The 25,908-nt window shown below is 55.4% G+C and overlaps 2 protein-coding genes across 11 annotated transcripts; both read left to right on the top strand.

Moving 5' to 3' along the window:
• The first annotated feature begins 1,396 nt into the window (after positions 1-1,396).
• On the top strand, positions 1,397-9,664 carry CCNL2 (cyclin L2). 7 transcript variants are annotated; one of them, XM_057556760.1, is made up of 12 exons: positions 1,410-1,812; positions 2,208-2,282; positions 2,548-2,657; positions 3,432-3,552; positions 4,506-4,570; positions 7,025-7,124; positions 7,312-7,416; positions 7,499-7,640; positions 8,085-8,196; positions 8,282-8,374; positions 8,506-8,871; positions 9,530-9,664. In XM_057556760.1, exons 1-12 carry the CDS (start codon positions 1,519-1,521, stop codon positions 9,588-9,590), a joined length of 1,644 nt encoding a protein of 547 aa, XP_057412743.1. In that variant the 5' UTR covers positions 1,410-1,518; the 3' UTR covers positions 9,591-9,664. The 7 variants fall into 7 exon arrangements, with proteins under 7 accessions (XP_057412766.1, XP_057412743.1, XP_057412749.1 ...); XM_057556766.1 differs by having other exon boundaries at positions 1,415-1,812; positions 8,521-8,871; XM_057556736.1 differs by having other exon boundaries at positions 1,421-1,843; positions 2,489-2,657.
• Positions 9,665-11,457: 1,793 nt separating this feature from the next.
• AURKAIP1 (aurora kinase A interacting protein 1) lies at positions 11,458-25,573 on the top strand. Of its 4 annotated transcripts, XM_057540232.1 has the most exons (5): positions 11,458-11,642; positions 11,836-11,925; positions 12,200-12,645; positions 24,912-25,123; positions 25,313-25,573. In XM_057540232.1, exons 2-5 carry the CDS (start codon positions 11,874-11,876, stop codon positions 25,482-25,484), a joined length of 882 nt encoding a protein of 293 aa, XP_057396215.1. In that variant the 5' UTR covers positions 11,458-11,642; positions 11,836-11,873; the 3' UTR covers positions 25,485-25,573. The 4 variants fall into 4 exon arrangements, with proteins under 4 accessions (XP_057396215.1, XP_007166312.2, XP_057396340.1 ...); XM_007166250.3 differs by lacking the exons at positions 24,912-25,123; positions 25,313-25,573 and adding an exon at positions 12,708-12,917 and having other exon boundaries at positions 11,460-11,642; XM_057540357.1 differs by lacking the exons at positions 24,912-25,123; positions 25,313-25,573 and adding an exon at positions 22,246-24,905 and having other exon boundaries at positions 11,461-11,642.
• The last annotated feature ends 335 nt before the right edge of the window (positions 25,574-25,908 follow it).

The raw sequence follows: 25,908 nt of genomic DNA, 5'->3' as shown, positions 1-25,908 counted from the left end.
AGAAACAAGTTGTTTCCTGGGGTTTCCTTTCCTGGACAGTGTGCTGCTGTGGCCCGCAGAGAGGAAACCTCCCTGAGCTGCCGGCTGGGGTAGGGGAGGTGGGGCACTGTAGCCATGTTGCCCACGGAGGTGAAGAGAAGACAGGACACTGGCACTTAGTTCGCACAGGTCTGAGCTGCAGGATCAAGTATCAGCAGGAGTGCAAGTCAATGTCAACCACTGGGTTTGGGCAGGATTGAGTTTGGTGCAATCACTGGCAGCTCCAAAGTGTTTGAACCTGCCCCCACCGAGGCTCCTACCCTGCAATCTTCTCTCCAACCTGCCCCCCACCCCAAGCTCCCCCTCACCCAGTCTTGCTTTCCCATCATCCTCACACAGGTTCTTTCACTGGTCCTGGTGAAAGTTTGGGACAACTGTTCAGCAACGGATAACTAGATAACTCAGATGCTGTCGCAGCTGAGGCGAGAGCAACACTGCTGTCAGGTGACGTAAAACCACCAGAAGCTGGCGGTCACTAATCCCGAGAGCGCCTGGTACAACAGATGAGGAAATGGAGGGTCAAACCCCTGGATGGCTCCCCGCTGTTGGCAGGATAAAGTCCAAGCCCCTTCCCATGGCCCCCGGGGCATCCCAACCTGGCTCCTTTCCTCCCAACCCTGGGGGAACTCATGCCTCTTGCAACTTTGTAGCTGCTGTAGATTTGTAGAAACATCGAATTAAACGTTTACACCTACCCTCTCTCTCCTCTCTGGACTCAGCTCTGAAGGCGAGAACTTTGGGAATCTGTCGTTAATACCTGTACCCCAAAACGTGGACTCAGTAAAGGCTAGAGAGTAATTGACCGCGCCGGCGGCCACAAATTAACTCAGGGAAACAGCATCTCGTTGCTGCTGGGCGTGGGCTGGGGGACAACTTACTAGCGCGTGCGCCCATCCTTTCAGGTCGGGGGCCTCGGAAACCTCCGACAGCTCCATTCAAGCCCTGGACCACTGGCCCGAAGGACGCAATCCAGGCGGAAGGAGAGCCGCCCCCCGGCCCCGCCGCGCGGGCCCTCGGGGCAGGGGGCGTCCCGCCTGGCCCTGCCCACCCGGGGTCGCCCCCGGGCCCCCTGAGCCCCCTCAGCACCCGCCAGGCCCCTAAGGAGCCTGGGGCTGCGGTGGGAGCCTAGAGAGCTCCCGGGTCTTTGCGCGGACTGCACGGCCAGACCGGGGCGGTTAGCCCATAAAACGTGCCCGGGGCTGGCAGCTGCGACTAGTGCTTCCGGGTCGTGGCCGAGACCGCGGTCTAGCCCGGCGCCGCAGGGCCTCTTGGGTAACGAGCCCGCTCCCGCCCGCGCCGGGTTCCGGCGTCCGCCGCGCCGCTGACGGATAGGCGGCCAAGCCAGTCGCAGCAAGGGGGCGCCGGGAGGCCCGCCGGTCGAACCAATGGCACGCGGCGGGGCGGGGCGGTCGCGGCCGTAGTGCGTCGCGGGGAGCCGCCCTGCCGGGAAGGAGCCTGAGAGAGAGTCGGCGGCACAAAATGGCGGCGGCGACGGCGACGGCCGGGGCCGGGGCTCAGGGGCCGGCGACCCCCGCGGCAGCGGCCGGCACGCCGGGCTCCGGTGGCACAGCCCCCGGGTCGCAGGGGGTGCTGATCGGGGACCGGCTGTACTCCGGGGTGCTCATCACGCTGGAGAACTGTCTCCTGCCGGACGACAAGCTCCGCTTCACGCCGTCCATGTCGAGTGGCCTCGACACTGACACGGAGACCGACCTCCGCGTGGTGGGCTGCGAGCTCATCCAGGCGGCCGGCATCCTGCTTCGCCTGCCGCAGGTGAGGGAGCGGCCGCGAGCCTCGGGCCGAGGTAACCGCCGCACTGGCGCTGGGAAGGCTGCCGGGCCCTTTGTTGGCGGGGGGGCCTTATCCGGAGCCCGCTCCGTGTCTCTGCCCGGCACCCGGGCGCAGCGCCGATCCCCTCTTCGGACCCCGACCCCGCTCCTTATTCCCACCTGGCCCCGGGCCCACCGGCCGACCCAGGCCCAGGGCGTCCCCGCTGCCGCCCACCGGAGGTGATGAGGGAGGCGAGGCAGCGGGGCTCGAAGAGCCTTTGTGGACGCGGAAACATTTTAGTTCTTGGTTCTTTGTTAGGAGTCTCGTGAAACCTAATAATTTAACTTTGAGACCCTTGAATTGGGCTTTGAAAAGGATGAAATCCTTCTCTTGTGCAGGTGGCCATGGCTACCGGGCAGGTGTTGTTCCAGCGGTTCTTCTACACCAAGTCCTTTGTGAAGCATTCCATGGAGGTGAGGCTTTCTTCCGTCTTTCTTTCCCCCAGAAACGTGTTGACAGGTTTGTTGCGTTGCCCGTTGCTCAGAGGAACGAGTACTTGTCTTCCAGTCGCAGCGCTGTACTTGGGGGGTTGGGAAGCCCCCTGTACTGCAGAGGGGTTTTTTCCAAGTGGCCTTTTTCTCAGGGTGCACCCCCTCTGCTCTTAACCGCCGTTCTTTAGCTGTTGGAGACTGTCGTCCTTGGAACAAACATCTCTGTGTTGCATCGCTTACGTTTCAGCACGTGTCAATGGCCTGTGTTCACCTGGCCTCCAAGATAGAAGAGGCTCCAAGACGGATACGGGACGTCATCAACGTGTTTCATCGCCTTCGACACCTGAGAGAGAAAAAGTGAGTCTTTATCAGACTTGTCGTAGATATCCCTGTCTGTTTTCATGGTTATTCAGTTCCATTAACGTTTTTGAAACAAGGTGTAGGGGGTGAGGTTTTAAACCTGTGCCCAGGAGGAGGCCTGGTGCCTGGGGGTGGGGGTGTGCCCAACAGATGCTGTTTAATCAGTGAAGGAACCACAGTCAGGAGGACAGGGCGCTGTGGCTGTAGTTCGGCTGGCCTTGGCTTCGTGGTTTGCCCACGTCAGCCTGAATGCTCTAGAACTGGGTTCTCAACCTCAGCACTGTTTACATTTTGGGCTGGATGATTCTTTGCCGTGGGGACTGTCCTGTGCGTTGCAGGATCTTTAGAAGCATCCTTGGCCCAGGCTTTCCAACGCTCCAGCTAATGGAGGGCCTTTGTAAAATACAGCCTTGGCTGTTTAAACGCCATGCTTCTGTTGGTGTTTTGGTTTTCCCTTCATCCTCAATACATCCGCTTGTATCTTGAGGTGGATGGAGGACGTGTAGTCCTTGGGCCATGAGATCGTGAGACCCTCCACTCTGTTCAATCGGCGTTTATCATCCGTAAAGAAAACAGGGAGAGGGTCGTTGATGCGGGGTGAGTAGGTCAGCGCTGGGGTTTGAGGAAAACTGTGTGGTTTTGTTAGTTACAGGAAGCAAACTTCTTGACTCTGTATCGTGTTTATGGTAGATTGTCACTGTTTGGGGGTAACCGTGGGATTTGATAGGCTTTATTTGAGCCTTATGCAGATCGTGTGCGTTGTATTTGTAGAAAACCTGTGCCTCTACTGTTGGATCAAGATTATGTTAACTTAAAGAATCAAATTATAAAGGCGGAAAGGCGAGTTCTCAAAGAGTTGGGTTTCTGCGTCCATGTGAAGCACCCTCACAAGGTGGGTATGAGGCCCAGCTGCCACGTGAGCCCACCAGAGTCATTGCTTCATTCTCACCTAGATTGGAAACTGAAAAGGATTAAATGTGTCCCTGATTTGGTTTTCCAGTTTTTATCTATAATTGGAAAATAACTTTTCTCATTAGCCTTTTTGTGTTATGTTTATTTTAATAGTATGTTTTTAAAAGTTTTGGAAATTGCATCTTTTAAGTTTGAACTTTCAAAAATGGTGATGAACTTGTAAAAATGAAATCTATCAGTTTACTTTTTCTTTTTCAACAGCTCTTTTTCTAAAGCTGCTTTAGTAATAACCTTATTTTCTTTTATGGGGCAATTGGAAGAATTCTGAACCCTTTATTTGGAGATGAACGAAAGCTATTTTGCAGTGTGTATCAGTTGAGCATACGATACCACGTATATCTTCTATGTTACACTCAAACGTGAAGAGTGCTATTTTCATCTCTGTTTCCATCCTTTTTTTACTCGGGGTTTCCTCATATCTTCTCTCGTTTGATTTTCTGGCATTAGTTCAGAATCTCGGTAGATTACTCACCATAGATTTAAGAGCTTTTTCTTCATTTGCTGAAAGTATTTTCACACCACGTTTTGTGTAAGTTGGTGACTAGGGTACAGAAGCGTTCAGGGCAGGCTAACCAGGCTAGCGTCACTGGTGGAGAGTGTGTCGAAGACGAGAATGAGCCTCAGCTCTGTCCCGGCCGAGACAGACGTGGGTGCAGTTAGGTCCGCGCGTGCGTTCGTGGCACCTGGCTGCAAAAGCAGGCAGCCGGCGCGCCAGCAGAAACCCCCCTCCAGCTGAGCCGTGCACGGGGCGTGTGCCCAGGAGCCACCCTGGCATCTCGCACAAGGCTCTCGTTTGCTGCATGGATGCCCTCAAGATCTGAATTCTGCGTTCTCAAGGTGCGTGGTAATAACTGCCTGACCCATATCTTCCAGATAATCGTTATGTACCTTCAGGTGTTAGAGTGTGAGCGTAACCGACACCTGGTCCAGACCTCATGGTGAGTTGGCCTTCCTTGTTTTATGAGACCAGCCAGGGCAGTGCAGGAGTATGTTGATTTGAGGCACTTGGGCAGTGGGTAGTCGGTCCCATGACTTGGTTGTGGGCTGGAGTTGTCTGAGTGCCCAGTGTTCCTGCCATGTAAATTCCAGCCAGACTCCCCAGATATCAGGCACTGGTGGAACGGTAAGGTGGCCCGTACCCGCTCTGCCCCTGGAGGAGGGCAGTCACTGGGCTGCCCTTTGGGGGCTGTGGACTTGGCACGTCAGGGTCTTTACCGCAGCTGCCAGTGTGGACTTAGAGGTTCACGGTAGCGTGAACTTGCTTCTGACTGCCTCGGTTAAGGGAATCCTATGGGAGGAAGAGGGGGTGTAAAGCCTTTCTACAATCTGGGGACTGATTTTAACAATGCATTTGCTAGAAGTGAAGCCTGAAGTAACGGTTCAGAGCTGGGTGCTTTCCCACAGAGTGAAGTGTGTAAGGGTCATATTTTTGCTGCCTGAATTGTCTGGTGCTGTGCTGTGTCTAATGGAGAACCTATTTTGACTTTTCTTTTCTGTACTCTTTCAATCAAAGGGTAGCCTCTGAGGGTAAGTGACTAAGACTTCTCCTCTCCTGTCCAAGCGCTTCGGTGCAGGGACAGCGGCCGTCCTCAGCCAATCCAGTGCAGGCTCTCCGCCGAAGGCTGGCTCTAGATGGTGGTATGCGCACGATAGTCTAGTGCTGGCCCACTGCTGCTGTGGTTCTCTGACGATTGTGCTTCTTGTTAATCCTCTGTCGTGCTTGGTAATTGTATTGATAAGAGTTGATAACTGTCTTGACATGAATTTTGTCCATTTGAAACTGCCCTACCTGTGCAATAAAGATGCAGTACCTTTCTCTTAAAAAAAAAATGGGAAGCTGTGAAAACTGGCTGGTGGGAGTTTAGACTAGTGTGGGATGGTGTTTTTATTTCTGAAAGTCCTAGAGTTGCTTTTTCAGCACTAAGTGTTGACACAGTCTAGTAAAAGGTGTGCATCTTTAAATCATTCCATGGACACTTTTTACATTGTAACTTATTTCAAAAATAGCAGTTAAGTTTAAATGTATGTTTTGAGGACTTCATTTGTTTTTTTTTAGGACGTAAGAGTTAACGGTTTAATAATATTATCACTGTCCGAGTACTAAAGGTTTTCTTATTAGAACCAAAAAAGTTACTGACGGTTATGTTTAGCAAATGTTTGAACCGTTTACTTGCAACTCTCGGGACATGTGGCCTTGGCTCCATCACACAGGCTTTTCCTTGGTCCCCTCTGGGTGCCTGGAGCGAGAGCTTCAGAGCCAGGTGCTGCTAGTGGGCAGATGTAGAATTTATCACTGAGGAATTTCTCCGTGGGTTTGTAGGTCACCTTCTCCAGGATTTCGGGCAGAGATAACCAGGGTGGGGGGTGCATCAGTCAGACCCCAGCACAACTTGGCTCCCCTTTGGATGGAGCCTGGTACCACTGGGGGATGTTACGAGCACTAAATACGTGACCTGTGCAACTGTTTTCTTGTGAAATTAATCTTTTGTTTTTGCAATGTTTATAAAGTTAAGGTGAGATCTGATTTTTGGTCTATTAAATCTTAGAGAAATATATCTAAATGAAAATGTTGAAAATGTAGCCAATGTCAAAACTCTTTAATTTTTCAAAAAAATGCAAATGTTTTGTATTTTTATATCTTTTAAAATGTGATAAAGTTTTAAAAATGTCCTGATTGTGATGAAACTTGTAGTATTTTGTTGCTTTTATCTGATTTTATGAATGTTCATTTTAAGACTCCTTGTTGAAATGGGACAGTTTGGAAACGGTTCTTTGATAAGCCTGAGAAGAGGATTTCCCTTGGGGCGCTGAGCCCTCTGCATGACGTTCCCATACACCCAAGGGCGTTTTCCCCCCTTTTCAAGTGGACTCCCGTGTGGAAGAAGCCACGCCGTGAGCACCTCTCCCCGGAAAAGGAGCGCAAGAGGACGACTTGTCTCAGAAAGGCCCTCGCAGGCTTTGTGCTGAGCCCATTCATTTGAGTTTGCATGTTTCTCTGCACTATGGATTTTGAGCATTTAGGTTTCCTTAATCAGATACGTTGAACTGCCACAGTAGACATCTTTCTGAGGCACTGTGTTTTGCATGAGAGCAGGCCAAAGGTTGAGAGGGAAAAGTAAAGTTAAAGTTGGTTCTCTTTCATAGCAACACGTATTGTCTGACATTCAGCCAGCTTTAAAATTTTTTTTCAGTTATTTCCCTGTCTTCCTGTCCTGTATTCAGAAGAAGCAGCTAGAACGTTTTTCCATGAACTTGTGAGATTCACAGGACTGTCTAGCTCTAAGTCCTGGCAGTAGACTACTTAGCGGAGCAGTGACTTGACTTAGACAGTGCAGACAGGTGTTGTGCGCGTTGCCACGGGTGTTGCAATTCTTCCTGCATTTGCTTTTCAGGAACTACATGAATGACAGCCTTCGCACAGACGTTTTTGTGAGGTTCCAGCCTGAGAGCATCGCCTGTGCCTGCATCTATCTTGCTGCCCGGACGCTGGAGGTCAGTGCCGGGCCACCCCGGGGGATTCACCGACCCCAGTGAACTTCTATGTACTGTGCTTCAAATTATGCTCGTTGGAGCCAGTAAAAAGCCTACTTGCTGGTGACCGGCAGGCTTGTTTTTATTGCCCTGAGAATCTTGTCTGCAATGAAGAAAAGTATAATGGTGATGACTTTTGTGTTTACAGATCCCTTTGCCCAATCGTCCCCATTGGTTTCTTTTGTTTGGAGCAACTGAAGAAGAGATTCAAGAAATCTGCTTAAAAATTCTGCAGCTATATACTCGGAAAAAGGTTCTGTGTCTTTTCACGTCACGTGTGCCTCTGTGTTTGACTGGAAGAATCTGGTCTGAATCCTGCCCTCTGGCTTTTCTAGGTTGACCTGACCCACCTGGAAGGTGAAGTGGAGAAGCGCAGGTACGCCCTCGACGAGGCAAAGGCACAAGCCAAGGGCCTGTTGCCCGGCGGCACCCAGGTGCTGGACAGCGCGTCGCGGTTCTCACCTGCCCCCAAGCCGGGTGAGCGTCAGGGCGCGCGTGTGCTCCTCTCAGGGGTGGCCCTCTCCTCCAGATTTCTCTTAGAATCACGTCTGCAGCTAGTCTGAGCACTCCGGGGGGCTCCTATGAAGTCTGTTTTTCTGTTTTCGTTAGGAAGGGATATGGACAGGGTCCTGAAATGGCTGTTTACCCAGCCTAGCCAAATAGTTTGATGAAAATCTCATAAATCTGGAGCAGTAGACCATGTTGTCAGATCCTAGAGTTAAGCATGACGCCTGTCCCCGGTCCCGGAGGCAAGGCGAGCGGGACGGGTGACCTTCCTGCGTCTGGTGGTTCCGAGCCCGGCGGGGAGCAGGGAGTCACGGTCGGCAGCGGCAGTCCTGTGGGAGAGGCCCCACCTTGCTTGGCTGACCCGTTTCTCAGCAGAACAGCTGTCGGGTTGTAACTTCTCATACTTGATTCTAGCGGAGTCCCCCAAGGAAGGCCAAGGAGACAAGCCTTCCCCACTCTCTGTGAAGAACGCCAGGAGGAAAGTGGAGGGCGTGAAGAGAGCCAAGGCCGACAGCCCGGTGAACGGGTGAGTGTCCACGTGCCCCAACGGGCTGCTGGGGTTGGCTGCAGAGACGTGGGGTCTGAAACTCTGCTCTCCGCCCTGTTCTCAGCTTGCCGAGGGGGCGAGGGGCTCGAAGTCGGAGTGGGAGTCACGAGCAGAGTTACTCCAGGTCCCCGTCGCCATCCGCTTCTCCTAAGAGAAGGTGTGTGCCGCTCGGGGCGCTTGGGGCTGCACCTGGCAGGGTGGGTGTCTTCCCTGGGAGGTGGTGTGGCCTCTCCTCAGGACAGTTGCTCCTGACCCAGAGGTGGTCGGGGTGGGCGGTCACCCGCCCAGTGGTCTCCTTCACAGGAAAAGCGACAGCGGCTCTACGTCTGGCGGGTCCAAGTCACAGAGCCGCTCGCGGAGCCGGAGTGACTCCCCACCCAGACAGGCCCATCGGGGCGCTCCCTACAAAGGCTCCAAGGTAAGGAGCTACCGGAGGTCCAAGGACTGCAAGTACTCCGCCCAGAAGCCACACAAGTCTCGGAGCCGGAGCTCCTCCCGCTCTCGGAGCCGCTCACGGGAACGGGCAGATAATTCTGGAAAATACAAGAAGAAAAGTCATTACTGTAGAGACCAGCGACGGGAGCGTTCTCGGTCGTACGAGCGAGCGGGCCATCGCTACGAGCGGGACCACCCCGGGCACAGCAGGCACCGGAGGTGAGGGCGGGGTCCCTGAAGGTCTGCCCTTTGGCCCTCGGCATGCTCACCTCGGCCACTGGCCCTTGGGCCTGACTCTTTCTGGAAATGGTTGTTGACTCGGGACCGTGTGATGAATTTGGAGATGGAATGGAGAGGCCAGCAAGCCGCCCTTTAGTGTGGCCCGGGCCTAGCTCACCCCGGCCCGCCTCGGCAGCAGCCCTGCTGGTTGCAAAGGCCGGGTGCGCACGTCCCGGTGGCGTGGCTTGGTGCTACGACAGGCTGTCTCTTCACTTCCGTTCCGATACTCAATTACGTTAAACCAAGACAATGACTTTTCGAACATTTGCCTATATTAGGTTGTACTTATGTCCGTATTTTGCAATGTTTCACTATGAGAAAATGGCCTTAACAGCCCCTCGCTCTCTGTCCACGTTGTAAATAAACATGTGTTTAATACAAGTTAAAGCTATATATGAAAACTCAGAACTTGAATTCTGTCAGCTTAAAACTTGTGTAGAGAATTCTGATTTTTAAAATGTGAAGGTATTTAGATCTGTGTTGAAAGTCGTATATTTTTATCTGTGCAATGCTGAGTGCAGGCCACCAGCTCCTAAATAGAGAAGTTTCCTATATATGCATTTTATGTGGTTAAATAAACACAATTCTCTCTACTCAGGTTATTTGGAACGTTGAAGGATTTGTGGTTTGTCAACGTGCGTGCTTGCTCCCGTGCATAGCCGGCAGTACCGGTTCTAGCGGTACGTCTGCGCTGCCGCCTCTCATCTCATTAAAGCGTTGGGTTTTGTATCGAGTTTTGTGCACCTGCTCTTCTGTGAGGGCTCGTAAGGAGTCTGAGCTGTCTGCTGCTGGTGGGGTAGAGGGAGGGTTTGAAAAGGACACAGTGGTCTGGAGTCCCCTTGTGCCTGAGGGACATTGGTTTGTAATGCGCTGCAGGTTTTGTCAGGCTGGCGGCAGCCAGGAACAAGGACCCCAGAGGAGCATCACCCCGGAGGGGTCCTCCGTCAGAGTGGGTGGCGGGCGAGTAGACAGGTTGGTGGTGCAGGTGAGCAGGATGGGCGTCGGGCCTGTCTCTGGGTGCTGCGTGTGCTCTGTGCGGATCGAGGGCTGTTGGGGGGCCTGTCCTATGCCCCGTGTTGGCTCTGCCCAGACCAGCACTTCTGTGCGGGTGGGAGGCGTGGCCTTCCTGGAGCCAGTGGGCCTGGCGAAAGGTGCTTGAAGTCAGTACAGCCAAGAAGGTGTGAAAGCGGCAGGGTCAGCGCCCAGGCTGCAGGTGGCTCACTCTTATGAGCAAACCACAAAAGCCTGGGGAGGCCGTGCAGCTGGAGGGAGGGGTGGGCTCCAGGACGTGTTCAGAGACCTTCCGACCTGGGAACCGGAAGCAGTCCCTTGGGCGGAAGGGTGTCTGTCCTCTGGTGACTCAGTTACGGAGGTGGGCCGGGAGCCTACGGTTTCTGCCTTCCTACTGGCTTATCGTCCACTCCCTGCTTAGCCAGGTTGGGGCCTGGGGGTGTCTAAGCCTGGCCATTTCCTGCCTAAGCCTCACTGGAAGACCCTCCTACAGGGCAAGCCTCCCAGTAGAGCCAATGGGGCTCCCCACATCCCAGTGCCAGCAGGAGACCCCGCACGTCCATTCTTGAGATCCTGCCATCCTAGCCAACCTCAGCGAGGACAACGGAGCCTTTCTGGACTAGATGGGTGAAGTGGTGCCCTCGGAGCCCCCTACCCTGAGGAGCAACACTGGGTCTTAGCCAAACACCATGCTCCACGGAGGCTGCTTTTGGTTTTCGGACAAAAACTTCCCATGGGCACAGGATGGGAGCTTGTTTGCTTTGAGGAAGGAAAAAACACTCCACCTATGCAAAAAGCGTCGTACTATCCATCCCGCGTTAGACGCGGGGCCTCCTCCGCTTATCCAGATTGGCAGAGACAGGAGGCTGCAAGCCAAAGGGATGGGGCGGCGGGTCCAAGACCCCTGAGTCCTTCCTTACGGCGCCCCGGCTCTGCCCCCAACGCCCGGCACGGCACTCCTGGCGTCCGGGCTGCGGGAGCCCGGGCCGAGCCGCCGTCACCTGTCTGCCACCTCCCCTCTCATCCTCGGCAGGAGGGCTCGGGGGTGGAGGCCACGCCCCGCAGGCCCGGCAACTCCGGTTCTTCCCCTCCGGCCCCAGCAGCCGCAGTATCTCGAGCCACTTCCGTCGCCCCCGCAAACCCTATTTCCGTCGACGGGACAACGTCCCTTCCGCAGTCCCGAAATGCCACTTCCGGCCTCCCGGGACAACGGGCCCCTGACCAGTCGGGGGGGCGACGGGAGTTTGGGCCACGCAGGCGCAGAGGGCCCCCCCCCCCCCACCCCGGGGTTGTGGGAAATGTAGTTTTCTAGCCCTCCGCAAGGGACAGGCGGAGCCGGCGAGCCGTGGGAGGAGCTGGGGCGGGGCGCGGGGGGCGGCTCCTCCGGCCGGAAACCGTCGCTTTCTGGGCCGGGTGGGACCTGCACCGACGCGGAGCAGGGCGCCGTGGGGCGCTAGGGGGCGCTGGCCGTGGGAACCAGCGGGCGGCCGCACGCGGGCTGGGGGCCAGTTTAGGTACGGACCGGAAGTGCCTGAGCGCGGCGGAGGAATGGTCAGTTGAGCCTTTCGGTTGCGTCTGGGAAGAGTCGGCGTGAGGCCGCGGCGTGCGGGCTCCAGGGACGGCAGAGGCGGCCGCGGCCGTCTGGGGCTCGGGACCTAAGACCCGAGCGTCGACACCACCCGCGCGGTGGGCGCCTCGGGGTAAAACTAGGTTCAGGGAGAGTCAGTACCTGCCCAGAGTCGCGCAGCTGGGGAGCGGCGGAGGGTTTGAGGGAGGGAGCCGTGCTCGAAGCAGCGTCCTCGTGGTGGGATAGGGTGGTGAGGGAGACGGGGTGCGGGAATCAGGGCGAGACCGGAGTCCCCGGAGTGACCTAGGCGTGCACCTGTGTTCCAGCTCCGCTGAGTGCCTGGGGCCGCCGCCAAGCACAGACCATGTTCATGGTGCGCCTGACCTCCCAGCTGCTCAGGGCTGTTCCCCGGGCAGGTGAGAGGCCCCGTGGGGGCAGATGGGCGGGAGGCGCACCTGGGTTAGGAATATGGGGTTAGCAGCTCAGTCCCCCCCGCTGCTGTGCCTCACCAGCTGGAGGCCGGGCCCGGCCACAAACGACCTCGTAAACGTCCAGATTTCACAGAGGGGAAGTCTGGGCCTGAGAATGTCAGCAGGGCTTCAGGAGGTTCTGCTCCCCAGGCCCGGTGGCCGTGCGTAGGTCATGTAGCCCCACGAGCGGTAACTAACTGTGCCATTTTGTCTCCTGCAGGTTGCAGTGGGCCTTGGCCTGTCTGCGGGGTGTTGGGCAGGCATGCCTGCAGACCTCGCTACAGCATGCAACCAATAGGCCCAAGTGGGGTTGCCTCCCTTCCTGACAGGCGGGTCCACATGGAGCTTGAGGAGATGCTGGTCCCCAGGAAGATGTCTGTCAGCCCCTTGGAGAGCTGGCTGACCGTTCGCTACCTCCTGCCCAGACTGGACGCTGGGGCCCCAGGGACTGTGTCTCCAGCCCAAGTCTATGAGTGTCCGCCCAGCCAGGGGGGGGAAGGGGTCGCGCAGGGGGGTAAGGAGGTCTGGGACGCGCCCCAGATACAGTGCAAGAACGTGCTCAAGATCCGCCGGCGGAAGATGAATCATCACAAGTACCGCAAGCTGGTCAAGAGGACCCGGTTCCTGCGGCGGAAGGTCAGGGAGGGACGCCTGAAACGGAAGCAGGTGAGTGAGGGCCCTCGGCCCAGAGCTGGGCAGGGTGGTTGAGGTGCGTGGCTGTGCCGCAGACCTGTTGGTGGTCCCTCCCTCTGCCCTCGCAGATGAGGTTCGAGAGGGACCTGAGGCGCATCTGGCGGAAGGCGGGCCTGAAGGAAGCCCCCGCAGGCTGGCAGACCCCCAAGATCTACCTGAAGGGCAAATGAGTCTCGTGTGTCTCTCCCCCAGCCCTGTTACTGCTGATGACCCGTTGTAATAAAAATTCGGAGAACTTAGCCATCTTTGCTGGCCCGGACCCTCTTCTGCTTGGGGTGAGCTGTCTTGGGGTTGAGGCTGGCGCCAGCGTCTGCTGTTACAAGAGACACAAGGGCCCTGGGTAGCAGATTGGTGGTCCCTTCCCCGAGCTGGCCCTTGTCCTGGTGCTGGGCTGTAGGAGTGACAGCTTGGCTCTTCCCGAACCGGTGTTGTGGGGACAGCTGAGAAGAGTCCCAGCCTTGCCCCTGAAGAGCACGCAGATGGGAGCTGTGCCAAGGGGACCGGCTCGGAGGTTAGGGAGTGCCCCGACGGAGGTGGTGGTGTGATTAGGGTACACGGTTGACCCTCTGTGGAGTCGAAAAACCCGAGCAGAGCTCGTAGTCAGCGCTCTTCTGTGGTGCTAGGTTTAACCAACTATGCATCGTGTGGTGCTGTAAGACCTGTTTATTGGAAAAAAACATGCGTGCAGCTGGACCCACACAGTTGAGAGAGCAGAGAGGGCCTCACTGGGGAGATGGGGAGGGGAGGCAGGAAAGACGCCCTGTCCTCAGAGATGATGGCTGGGGTCCTTCAGGTCCTGCTACCTGGGCCTCAAGTGACTCTCTGAGCCGTCCTGCTCAGCTGCAGCTGGGGATCCGTGGCCTGCTGTGGGCTCCTTGGCCTCTGCCACTTTCTGGGGCCCTGAAGGGGGGTGGCGAGGGGCTCACCAGGAAGGGATGGCCCACTCTGGAAGGTTCAGGGTCGGGCCGGCTGAGGAAGGGGTGCCGTTTATGGAGCTGGGGAAGCCCAGAGCCTTAGTGTGAGCCAGTGGTCCTCAGATATTCCAGGTTTCTCCTGCGTGGAGGAGAACGTGTTATCGCTAATAGTGGGGGGCCTCTGGGCCTCTGTATCCAGGCTTGGGGGGCTGGACTGCAGGCGGAGGAGCTGGCCAGAGGCCGTGAGTGCAGGTGAGGCTCGTTCTCATCCTCAGCGTCTGCCCTGCTCATGACGTTGGGTTCAAGGAGGGGAAGGTGGGTACGTCTCTCCTGAGCCCCAGAGTGGCGTCTGCGAGGGGCACAGTTCTGTTGCTGATGCCCCCGACCCGCTTCACACCAGGGCGGTGCGCGCTCCTCGTGTTTTGTCAGAGATGCGTCTGTGGCCTGGGTTGGGTTCTCTGCAGGTCGAGCAGATCTGGGGGCAGGGGGTGTGCTTGGACACGGGCTTCCCAGCATTTCTCCTGGAAGGGAACGGACAGCCCCGATGCTTCAGTGAGCCAGGTGGGCCCCTGTCCTGTGCGTGCCTGCCAGCCGGGTAAGCGGGCTTCTAACCGTGGGGCCTGCTTGAGTCCCTGTCCGTCAGGGGAGATGGGCTCATAGAGTAGCCGTGTGGAGTGGACGTGAGAAGGGTGACGCTGACCTTGACCTGGAGGAGACCAGAGGCCCTTGAGGGCACAGGACTGCTTCTGCGGGTGGCCACTAGGGGGCAGTGATTAGGCTCCTGGCAGCCCTTGGGGTCCCGGCTGAGGACCAGGACACAGGCATCCTTCCTGGGTCTTAGTTTCCTCAACTGTGGGTGGGGCAGGGGTCCCAGGGCCAGGGCCTGGGCCTCAGCAGTGGAGCCTCCCTCGGGTGGAATGGACCATGCCCTCTTGGTGCCAAGTCTGGCCCCAGCTCCCCCAGGCCTCCCAGCAGGGCCTTGGCCTGCCAGTGACGCCCTTGGCTGACGCCCACGGCCGCTGAGCAGCTGCTCCCGGTGTTTCCTTCCAGCACCCCTGTGGGAGCTGCCCCGTGGCTCACCCCACCCTTCCCTGGCTGAGTCTGGAGACAGCTCAGCTGGGGCCATGAGTGCTGGGGATGCAACTGGCCGGCCCGTGCAGGGGGGTGCAGACCCAGACGCCTGGAGGCTGCCAGCCGGCAGAGCGCCACAGGGCCCTGGCACCCGGGTCACCTACTCCAGCCTCCTCCACTGTGAGGTGGGTGCCGGCTGGGGCGCCCCCAGAAGGCAGGCTGCCCACTGGTTCCAGGCCACGCGGCCTCACCATTCCTTCACAACAGTGGTTCTTAAGTGAGCATTCGGCTACATCTGGAGGCAGTTTTGGTTGTCACAGTGGGGGTCACAGTTGGTGGAGGCCGGGGATGCTGTGAAACGCCCTGCAGTGCACAGGGCAGCCCCTGCCCGAGAGCAGGTGGCCCCGGACATCAGTGGTGCCGTGGTCGAGGCCCCCGATCCTGAGGTCACCGGTCCTGTCGGGTCAGCTCCTGAGCTGGCCCAGCCCCGCTCTGTCTCCTCAGTCCCTGTGCCTTCCCCTGCCTTGCAGGCCCTGCACCTTGGCAGCCCTCTCGCTGCCCCAGCTCGTGTGTGCAGACCTCATCCTGCCCGTGGCTTGGGTGCCTTGGGCCCCAGCCACGCTCTCAGGAGGTGGTTTGGGGGGTTTATTTTTACTCTGCAGCCCCTCCCGGACCGCAAGGGGCTGCTCCTCCTCTCTTCCCGATGGGGCCTCCACCCTCCCCCAGCTCCTCCTCCCCGTTGCCTCCTGTTCTAGCCCTGGGCGCCCCCTGAGGCGGGGCGCGGAGTGAGGGACCCTCCTGTGTGATGTGGTTCTGGCCTGTGGTCTGCCCTTAACCCAGAGCAGCGCCTCGGGCTTGGATTCAGCCAGAGGAGGCCCCGGCAAGGGCTCGAGCTGATGGGGGTGGTCTTGGGCCCTGACGGGGATCTGCCTTTTGGACCCAGTGAGGAGACACCTCAGTGACCTCAGCCGCCACCCCTCGTCCCTGTGCTCCCGTGCCTGGGGCACGGCCAGTGTCTTCTGGGCTGGGCGTTCCTGCCCACACAGTGGGCCAAAGAGGGAGCCAGGCGGGCTCAAGCCCTGTGGGAGGATGTGAGGCTGGACGCTGGGCCCTGGGAAGGGCCGGCTGGGGCCCTGCCCCAATCAGACGTGCACATACGTGTGCGCCCCCAAACCGCATGCGAATAGCTGTGCTCCCCGCCGTCCAAGGAGCCTGCAGGCTGGCGAGGGCGACAGAGGGCCTCGGCGTGGGGCAGAGGTTGGCCTCACTCCCCTGGCCTGGCCACGGCCCTCTGAACTTGCCTGGAAGGATGCTGGAACCTGGGGGGACAGGAGGCAGGGAACATTCCTCTCCAGGTCTGAATTTTGGAAAAAGCCGCTGAAGGGCTCTTGAGCTGCAGCCCCCAGGATGGGGCGGAGGAGCCCAGACCTGGGTCTGGAGTTAGCCTGAGGGTGGGGGCCGGGAGGCGACAGCCCGTGCTCCCTGTCGGATTCTGTCTAGTGCTGACCTCAGCCTCACAGGGCACTGCTGGGCCATTTTTGGATGAGGAGGCTGAGCTGTGGCATTGGGTCGCTCACCTGGGGGTCACACGTCAGCCGTGCAACAGGGCTGGGGCTCGAGTTCACCCCAGCTGAGACTGCCACCTCCCAAATTGGAGTTCTCTGTGTGGGGTGTGGGCGGCCTGTGTGTATTTTGAGGATCCCTCCCGGCTGAGTAGGGAGGGAAGCACTGCAGACTCAGGTGGGGCAGCCCCGGGCCGGCAGCCCCCTCGCTTCAGCTGTGCGGTGGCAGAGCTGTCAGGGCCCCTGAGGCCAAGAGGAGGGGAGGCCTCAACCTGCAGGCTGGGTGGGAGTTGTGACACCTCTGTGGGAGCCTCTGAGCCGTGGCCAAGACTCACGATCGGGGTGAGCCGGGTCGCCGGCATTAATCGTGCCTGTGTTGTGTGGAGTGTAGACTGACCCAGTGAATTTGGGAGCACCGGACAGGGGTGACTGCCCTGTGACCTGGCACCCCACACCCTCGCCACCCCGGTGTAGGTGATCTGAGGTGCAGGGGAGGAGACTGATTCAGCCTGGAGTCCTGCCGAGTGGACCCGGCCACCCCGAGGCCCCGCTGTGGGTGGAGGAGGCCCCAGAGGCTGCCGAGACCGGGGGGTCTAGCCTGGAGTCCCCAAGGGCTGGGAGCACCACAGCCCTCACGTGAACAGGGTGGGTGGGTCACCCCCGGGTCCTCTGGGGCTCAGACCTGGGCGTCCCTGTGAATCCGGGCAAGGGCACCCTCTCCTTTCGCTTTGCTTGTTCTTGTTGGTTTTGTTACTTTGTATTTACAGTTGAACTCTTATTTGTTGATTTGCCGGCCAGGTAGGATCGTATGTGGCTCAGTGTGGAGTTGTCAGCTCCTGCCTCACCTCACCTCACCCACCCCGAGCCTGCCCCAGGGCCGGCAACTTCAGCTCCTCTGCTGGCCTCGGCCTCCTCCCGGTGTAGCCCACCACAGTGTAAATGGCCTCACGGCTCAGCAAGCTTGTACCTCTTTTCTCCTTCAGCTCTTTATCCTCCAGTCTTGTTTTCTCTTTTGTACGTTTTTCTGTGTATCACTAACTCAGCTCCAAACTTGCTGACGGAATTTAAAAACTCTCACTTCCGTCCAGCTCCCCGAGTGACCCTTGTTCAGGTGGAGCCGCCCTCCTGGCGCCCGTCTGGGCTGCCCCGGGCCCTTGATGGCACCAGCAGGGTCTCCCTGGGATGCCCTTGGCCTCATCAGCTGGAGCCTCTGTTTCTGGAATGCCGTGTTTTCCTGCCTTGTGGTTTACTTTCTTGTTTTCATAGAGTACATCCTAGAATGGCTTTCTGAGAAAAGGTGCGTCAGAGATAGATTGTAGAATAAGAATTATGTTTTTAAACAGTTAATAATTGACATGTTTGAGTGATTTCTTTCACAACAGGCATTGTGCTAGGTTCTTCACAGGACTTATGTCACAACAAATCTATAATGAACCTTGTTTGATAAGGGAGGACCCTTAAGTACAGAGATGAACTTGCCCACAGTCAACATGGCTGCGAAGCCATGATTCAGCTCTTTTTGACTTCAAAACTTAATTTAAAAAAAAATAAATTTGTTTATTTACTTTTGGCTGCATTGGGTCTTCGTTGCTGTGTGTGGGCTTTCTCTAGTTGTGCCGAGCGGGGGCTACTCTTCGTTGCGGTGCGCGGGCTTCTCATTGTGGTGGCTTCTCTTGTTGTGGAGCACAGGCTCTAGGCACGCGGGCCTCAGTAATTGTAGCGTGCGGGCTCAGTAGTTGTGGCTCGTGGGCTCAGTAGTTGTGGCTCACGGGCTCTAGAGCGCAGGCTCAGTAGTTGTGGCGCATGGGCTTAGTTGCTCTGCGGCATGTGGGATCTTCCCGGACCAGGGCTCGAACCTGTGTCCCCTGTCGTGGCACTACATTTTGTTTTCCTCGTGGGTGTCATGTGCTGCCCCTCCTCACTGCCCCTCCTCTGACTCGGTGGCCTGTGAGTTGGGGGACGTGAGTGTCTGTGTTCACGTGACTGTAACCATAAAAGGAGACACTGTCACTGCTTTTCCTTCCCTGTGAGTTTTTGTTTTCCCTGGAATCAGTAATTGCGTTGGTTTTTTTTTTCTTTCTTTTCAGTTGCTTTAGTTTTCTGTGCCCTCATCACAATTTCAACACCAAGTTCTCAGCCCAACTCCCAGAAACAGCTGAGGTTCGTTCATCTCAGAGTGAAGTCTCTTCCTGGACTTCTTACCTGTCCAGCTGGCTGTTTGCCCATCACATCTGGGCCCAGCTTTCACCCTGGGGATTCTTGCAGACTCTCTGCTCCCCTGATCCTTCATCTTCCCTTTTCCTTCCCTTTTTTTTCCCTTCATTTTTTACTTTTTTTTTTTCCTTTTTCCTTACCTTACTTTGAAAGAGCATATCTTCCAGTCTCCTGCAGAAAGAAACACAAGAGAAAATTTTGAAACCTTGCAAATCTGCAGACATCTTTATTGGATCCTGTTTCTTGGTTCACAGTTTGGCTGGATATGGAATTCTAGGTTGGAAATTATTTCCTATAAAACCCTGTAGGTGTCACTCTGTTGTCTTCTGGTTCCCAGTGTTGCTGTTGAGAAAATTGAACCCAATTTGAGTCCAGAGCCTTTGTGATTTTCTCTCTCGAAGCTCCTCTTTTCCTTCACTGGTGGAGACACTCCCAGTGACATATATACTTTGGTGTGGATCTGTTTTCGCCCCCACGGGAGCCCATTTCAATCTGGAAACTCCTAACCTTCTGGGATTCAGTTTTGGGACATTTTCTCGAACCGTTTTGTTGTCATTTCCTCCACTCTTTCTTCTCTTTTTCTGAAACTCCTGTTTTTTGGATGATTTTCTCTTCTATATTCTATCTCATTGGCATCTTCAACATTTTCTTCTAATCCATTTAATGATTTTTTTTCATTTCTGTTACCTTCTTAATTTCTAAGAGACTTTTGATTTTTGAGTGTTTTTAGTGGTGCCCTGTTTATGTTTCATGGGTGTGGTGGCATCTCCTTGTGGGGATGTTAATGCTACATATTTTCTCTGCCCCCCACCGCCAAGTCTAGTTTCTGTTTCTCCCAAGTGCGTTCCTCTGTTGACTTTGGCCTCTGTTTCCCACGTCAGTGGGCTTCCTCTGGTGGCACTGGGCTGTGTGCTTATGTTTGAGAGTGAGGTCTGCCAACCAAGACCCCCAGAAGTGGCTCTAAGTGCCCTCCCCCACTTCTGGTGGGAGCCAGGACTCTTTGGAGACATGGCTAGTTCCTAGTAAGGTTGCCAACTTCAGCAAATAAAAATACAGGCCCCTAATTAATTTTTTTTTTTTAAATATTTTATTTATTTATTTATTTATGGCTGTGTTGGGCCTTCGTTTCTGTGCGAGGGCTTTCTCCAGTTGCGGCAAGTGGAGACCACTCTTCATCGCGGTGCGCGGGCCTCTCACTTTCGCGGCCTCTCTTGTTGCGGAGCACAGGCTCCAGACGCGCAGGCTCAGTAATTGTGGCTCACGGGCTCAGTCGCTCCGCGGCATGTGGGATCTTCCCAGACCAGGGCTCGAACCCGTGTCCCCTGCATTGGCAGGCAGATTCTCAACCACTGCGCCACCAGGGAAGCCCCCCTAATTAAATTTGAATTTCAGATAAACAACAAATAATTTCTCAGTATGTCCTGTGCGATGTTTACCTGGAAACCCTAACGCCAGGCCTGTGGCAGGAAGCGCACGAGAACCTGCTGTGTCTCTTCATGTCAGAGGCCACGGGAGGCGCCAGGAGGGTGCAAAGGGCTTCACTGGCCAAAGATGGGACAATATGAGGGCTAAAGCACACAAAGCGTGTTGAGACCCATCCACACTGGGCTGAAGCACACGAAGCGTGTTGAGACCCGTCCACACTGGGCGGAAGCACACGAAGCGTGTGAAGACGTGTCCACACTGGGCTGAAGCACAGGAAGCGTGTTGAGACCCATCCACTGGGCAGCCTTGGAGGATACAGAGGCCCAAGTCCCAGGGTCTCGGCTGAGATTCTATTAGGTTCTTGGGCCGTATGACTGGGGACATTCTCTGAGCATTTTAGTATAACTGCCTGTCTTCCTGGAAACCAAAATAATGTATATTGATTATAAAGCTCCCATTGCTGATGGCTTAAATAGACTAATACATGCTTTCATAGATTTAAAATAGAGAACATTAGATTTCCAGAAAGAAAAAAGGAATTGAACTTCTAATGCTTTAGAAGTGTTCACCCTTTTAAAAAAAAGTCATTTTCTTGCAGAATCCACAGCTAAAAAAGTAAAACCTGGGACAATTGTTGATCGTTGGATAGGAAGCAGAGAGATGTGAATTCTGGCAGAGAGCAAATATTGCCAAGGAGACTTTACATCATATAAACATTAATATTGTTTAAATGTTGGGCTGGAAAATGTGGAGTTTAACAACTTGTATTAGAAAAAGTTCAAGTAATTTTTTTTTTTTAAGAATCAATTTTACTTATTTATTTTTGGTTGCGTCAGGTCTTCGTTGCTGCACGCGGGCTTTCTAGTTTCTAATTGCGGTGAGCGGGGGCTACTCTTTGTTGAGGTGCGCGGGCTTCTCGTTGCGGTGGCTTCTCTTGTTGCGGAGCATGGGCTCTAGGTACGTGAGCTCTAGAGCGCAGGCTCAGTAGTTGTGGCACACGGGCTTAGTTGCTCCGTGGCATGTGGGATCTTCCCGGGCCAGGGCTCGAACCCGTGTCCCCTGCATTGGCAGGCGGGTTCTTAACCACTGCGCCACCAGGGAAGTCCCCATCATTCACTTTTTAGCACTTCCTTCCTTTTCAGCACTCCAGGCTTATCTCGTGTTCCCTCCCGCACCCTAAGACCAGCCATTTCTCCAAGGAGCCCTGGTTCCTTGTATCGGAAATGGTCTAAGAAACCATTTTGATCTGGAGCTGGGTGTGCTCACTGCTTTTGGGCCTTCTCAGATGACAGAGCCGACCACGCATCCACACACCTAAAACTGCTGCCACAGGCGTCCGCCTTTATTTGTGTTACGCTGAACATGACTTCACAGCAGTGTCGCCAACTGTGATCCTGACCTCGTGGGTCATCCCAGCCCCTCTCTTGCTTTTCCGTAACCTGTCACCCAATTGTTTGGTCCACGTCCCCTACGGCAGTATCAGAGCTGAAAAACCACAGCCGGTGGGAAACACCGTGTCAGCTCAAGCACAGTGCTGCGTGCAGGCCTTCTGCCTTTAGTCACAGGCTGTGCTCACTCCCGAGGTCCTCAGGTTGGTACTTCCACACCCCTTCAGTGATGTTACCCCGTTGGTGAGTCAGCCAGATTTCTTGGCCACATTCTGATTACCTGACCACCTAAATGAGTTGTTGAGACTTCTCACACGTTAAGATTCCCTCTTTGTGCCATGCAGTTCATTGGGTTTTGATAAACGCATAGTGCCGTGAATCCCCCTAACGGTGGATCCTAAAGAACAGTTTCGTTGCTCTGAAAAATCCCCTGTGCTCCACCTCTTCATCCCTGCCCCCGGGTTGTGGTTTTAAGGTGCTTGTTACGCAGCAAATATCTGGAGCATTTCTAAAGATACTGAAATTCACAAAGAGAGCGATTACAGAAATAGTGGGTTACTATCTAAAAATATTCATTCTTTGTCCAAATTACGTCTAATTTGGATGGTAAAGATAAAACATACGTTGTGTGATATATACAGTTAACGTAAACTAAAGCTCTCTTTTTAAATTTGTCAATAACAATATAAATATTTGTGTACTTATAATAAACATTCATAGAGAGGTATATCAATATCATTAAGTGGAGAAAGTGTATATATTATATAATAAAGAGGAAAAGAGTTGTCTTTTACATGCACAGCATATTCTAAACAAGAAGAAAAGCTGTTGTTTCCTCTGCTGGGTCAGGGAGTGTATTTCTCTACCCCAGGCTTATCCCGCTTTGGGCCCTTGTCCCCCTCCAGTTCCCACCACGACTTGACTCTGTTTTACCAGATGGCCCTTGTTTCTAAGATGGCAAACGCTCCCAGTAATCATTCAGTGCTGTGCTCGTTTTAGATGTTGTCACCTGGATTAAAACTCTCGCCAAGATGATCATCATTTCTTGTGTGTGGTCAACAGTGACGGTGTGCCTTCCCCAAATTCAGGCCTGAGATCCAGACTTTGAAAAACTGACAACGTGTCTTAAACCTCACCTTTCTCTGGGGTTCCCCCAGACCGCCATTGGCAACACAAGGCCTCCTCCCTTGGGTAAAATGAAGAACAGTGCAGACAATGGAATATATTTATTACTGCCATATTTAACCACCTCTTCGCAAGTTTGGAAGCCCCCCTGTTTACGAAGCCCGTAATATGGGAAAGTCAAGACTATTTATACACAAAAGGAATGTTGTTATGACTGTGTTGGAGCGACTTTGCGATCTCGCGTCGGCGGGAAGCTGCCACGTTCGCGTGGTGTGCGGCGAGGATGGCTCTGATTGCTGTGTTGTGAGGCCCTCCCCGCCAGTACCTGCAGGTTGGAAGGCTCTGCGAGGTAAACACACTCTCGTGACTGAATCCTGGGGAAGTACGTGACACCTTAAAAGAGATTCTGCTCTCTGGCCTTTGGACATTCTGTGCGGCCGGGCGGCAGCGGTGGCCTCCCGGGGGCCGTCTCCGGGGTCCCTGACTGTTGACGCGACAGGAAACAGCCTCACCAGACAGGCCGACACTTGCCACACTGTCCCCAGGGGCCAGGTCAGGGCCAGGGGCCCCTGTGCACCAGAAGCAGATGACCCGGAACTTGCAGTCCGGCCCGAGTCCACAGGGCAGGCAGGGGAGTTGGACGTGTCTCGCTGAGGTGGTGTGGGCATGAGACAGCACAGGCTGTAACGAAGTGTCTGTAAACGGATCTCATTCAACTGGCCCTCAGAGTTCAGGAGAAAATATCACAAGAAACTCTTAGTACAGGTGTGAAGCCAGTGATTCTTCAGAAAAACTGAAAATTCTGTGGGAAGTGATGGAAGGAAACCGCTCAGGACGGTGGTACCCGAGGGGTGGCCCTGGGTCCAGTCGGGACCGGGAAGCTCGGGGAGTCTGGTGGTTGGTTCACCCCCACTCCTCCCACCCCCCTAACCCCGACAGCAGAGGAGTCCTTGGGCTGGCAGGCTGGCGGGCAGGGCAGGTGGGCGCCCTCCAGGCTGCAGGGCCGAGGGCTGCAGGGAGGCCGGGTCAAGGCCTCGGGGAGGCTGAGGGACTGTGTTGTGGGCAGGACACCACGGACCTCCCTCCCGTGGCTTCCCCCACAGCCTCTGTGGGGAGCTCGAGCCCCTCTTCATAGAGCAGAGCTGCTGAGAGGAGCCTCGGTGTCGCCAGAGCCTGTGGGGAAGGGGTTCCCTCGCTGAAGCGTCGCGTTTAAAGGTAAGTCTCCTTGGTGAGGCGCCAGGGACCCAGGGCGCCCGTCCACGTGGAAGCAGCGCTCGCGGCCCCCAGGAAGCCGGCCTGATGGCTGCTCTAAGCGTGTCAGCCCTGGCCTGCCCGAGGCGCCAGCAACCAGCCGGACCTGGGGACTCTGTGACAGCTCCCGCAGTGAAGGCACCACGGGTGAAATCTGCTAGGAGTCAGTCTGTGGTCCTTGATTCCTGGCTGCAAAATTGATGAATCGTTAAGGACGATAAGGAAACACTTCTGGCGTGATGGGAGAGAAGAAAATACAGAGGCCAACCTTGGAGCCTGAGGTCATGGTTCGAGTCTATGACCCATACAAGCCGGCCGGCGCCCCTGCACCTTCACGAACAGAATGAGCCAAGCAGAGGGCACGCAGGCAGGCCTCAGAGGCGCTGCGGGCTCGGTTCCAGGCCACCGCAGTCATGCGAGGCACGCAAACTTTTTGGTTTCCCAGCGCGTATAAAAGTTACGTTTAAACTGCAGGCTATTAAGTGTGCCATAGCGTTATGTCTAAAAAACGTACATGCCTTAATTTTCTAAAAAATTTGTTTATTTGTTTATTTTTGGCCACGTTGGGTCTTCGTTGCTGCGTGTGGGCTTTCTCTAGTTGCGGCGAGCGGGGGCTACTCTTCGTTGCGGTGCGCGGGCTTCTCATTGCGGTGGCTTCTCTTGCAGAGCGTGGGCTCTAGGTGTGCAGACTTCAGTAGTTGTGGCTCGCGGGCTCTAGAGCGCAGGCTCAGTAGTTGTGGCGCACGGGCTTAGTTGCTCTGCGGCATGTGGGATCGTCCCAGACCAGGGCTCGAACCCGTGTCCCCTGCGTTGGCAGGTGGATTCTTAACCACTGCACCACCAGGGAAGTCCCATAATTTTTTTTTTAAATTTTACATGCCTTAATTTAAAACTACTTTGTCTCTAAGAAATGCTAACCATCATCTGAGGCTTCAGCGAGTCAGAATTTTTTGCTGGTGGAAGGTTTGACATAATGTGAGAACTACCAAAGTGTGACACAGAGACATGAAGTGAGCAAACGCTGTTGGGAAAATGGCACTGATAGACTTGCCTGACACAGGGTCACCCCAAAACTTCAGTTTGTAAAAAGGGCAGGGTCTGTGAAGCGCAGTACAGTGAGGGGTGCCTGAACCCTGTTAATGCCATGCAGGAAACCACTGATGTGGGTTTGACCACGACTGCTAAAATCCTTGATCTTGGCTCCCTGACATTTTCTCAGGATAAAAGGGCTGGCCCATGAAATAATGGATCTACATTTCCAGATTTTCTCGTCTGTATTTTTGAATCAGCGTCTCAGTGGACTGATGATCTCCCAGCCTCTGTCTGACCTGTGGTCTCCACCGGAAGGAGAAGAGAGCCTCCACGGGACACCCGGCTCTTCGGACACGGGGCCTGCAGAGCCCCTGCCTCACCGGGTGAGCCCCGGCACCGGGCAGGCCACCAGGTCCCCAGAAGAAGGACCAACACACTCACAAGTGACCTGGTGCTTCTACGAGACCTGGTGAGAATGAGCAGAAAAGCAGCGTGAGGGGGAAGTGGCGGGTGCCCACGCTCTGGCCTCACCTCGTGCTGGTGGAGGGTCAGTGCAGCTCCCGAGGACACCCCGGGGACCCTGCTGCTCAGCGACCCACCCACAAGCCAGTCCCTAACGAGGCACCATCCCTGGGACCTGTGCTTTTGTCCTTTTAAGTCCTGCCCCTGCTTTGCTCAGGGAGACAGTCGCATTTGTCTCCTGTTGCCGCATCAAAAATCAACACAAGTTCAGCAGCTTCCCACAACGTGTTCATTACCGCGCGGCTTGCATGGGGCACGCGTCTGGATGTGAGTTTGCTGGGAGCTCGGCCCAGGGTCTCACCAGGTGAAACCTGTGTCGGCAGGGCTGCCTGGGGTCCTCTTCCAGGCTAATCTGGTGGGTGGCATAATCCGTTCCTTGCGGTTGTAGGACTGAGATCCATTTTCTTCTTGCGGGGGTGGGGGTGTGGGGTGGTGGTGGCTGGGGCCTCAGGCTTTTGCACTTGGTCAACCCCATGGGCCCTTTCACAGCCCAGCGGGGCGAGAGAAGCTGAGGCTTTTCAGCCGCCTAGATGCATACTCTGCCTCAGGGAGCAACTTGCAGTCACGTCTGTCACGTGGGTGCGAAGGGCTATCCCGCTGAGGTTGGTCACACTCTTGGGGAGGAGATGGGCTGGGTGCCCTGGGGAGCATCTCAGAACTCTGTCCATTTCCCTGGTGTGTTCGTCTAAATCCTCACAGCTCTAAACTAACCATCTTGGCGTTTCCTGCATC

The sequence above is a fragment of the Balaenoptera acutorostrata genome, chromosome 1 (assembly GCF_949987535.1).
Source record: "Balaenoptera acutorostrata chromosome 1, mBalAcu1.1, whole genome shotgun sequence".
Classification (NCBI taxonomy): domain Eukaryota; kingdom Metazoa; phylum Chordata; class Mammalia; order Artiodactyla; family Balaenopteridae; genus Balaenoptera; species Balaenoptera acutorostrata.
This window is presented reverse-complemented; position numbering and strand designations above follow the sequence as displayed.

Excerpts from the sequence above, each read along its gene's own strand:
- CCNL2 (XM_057556736.1), top strand. The coding sequence starts at position 1,519 with ATGGCGGCGGCGACGGCGACGGCCGGGGCCGGGGCTCAGGGGCCGGCG. Across the intron at positions 4,571-7,024 it reads CACCTGGTCCAGACCTCATG|GAACTACATGAATGACAGCC; the intron begins GTGAGTTGGCCT and ends TTTGCTTTTCAG. Across the intron at positions 8,872-9,529 it reads GGGCACAGCAGGCACCGGAG|GTTATTTGGAACGTTGAAGG; the intron begins GTGAGGGCGGGG and ends CTCTCTACTCAG.
- AURKAIP1 (XM_057540232.1), top strand. The coding sequence starts at position 11,874 with ATGTTCATGGTGCGCCTGACCTCCCAGCTGCTCAGGGCTGTTCCCCGG. Across the intron at positions 11,926-12,199 it reads CAGGGCTGTTCCCCGGGCAG|GTTGCAGTGGGCCTTGGCCT; the intron begins GTGAGAGGCCCC and ends TGTCTCCTGCAG. Across the intron at positions 12,646-24,911 it reads GACGCCTGAAACGGAAGCAG|CGTCTCAGTGGACTGATGAT; the intron begins GTGAGTGAGGGC and ends TTTTTGAATCAG.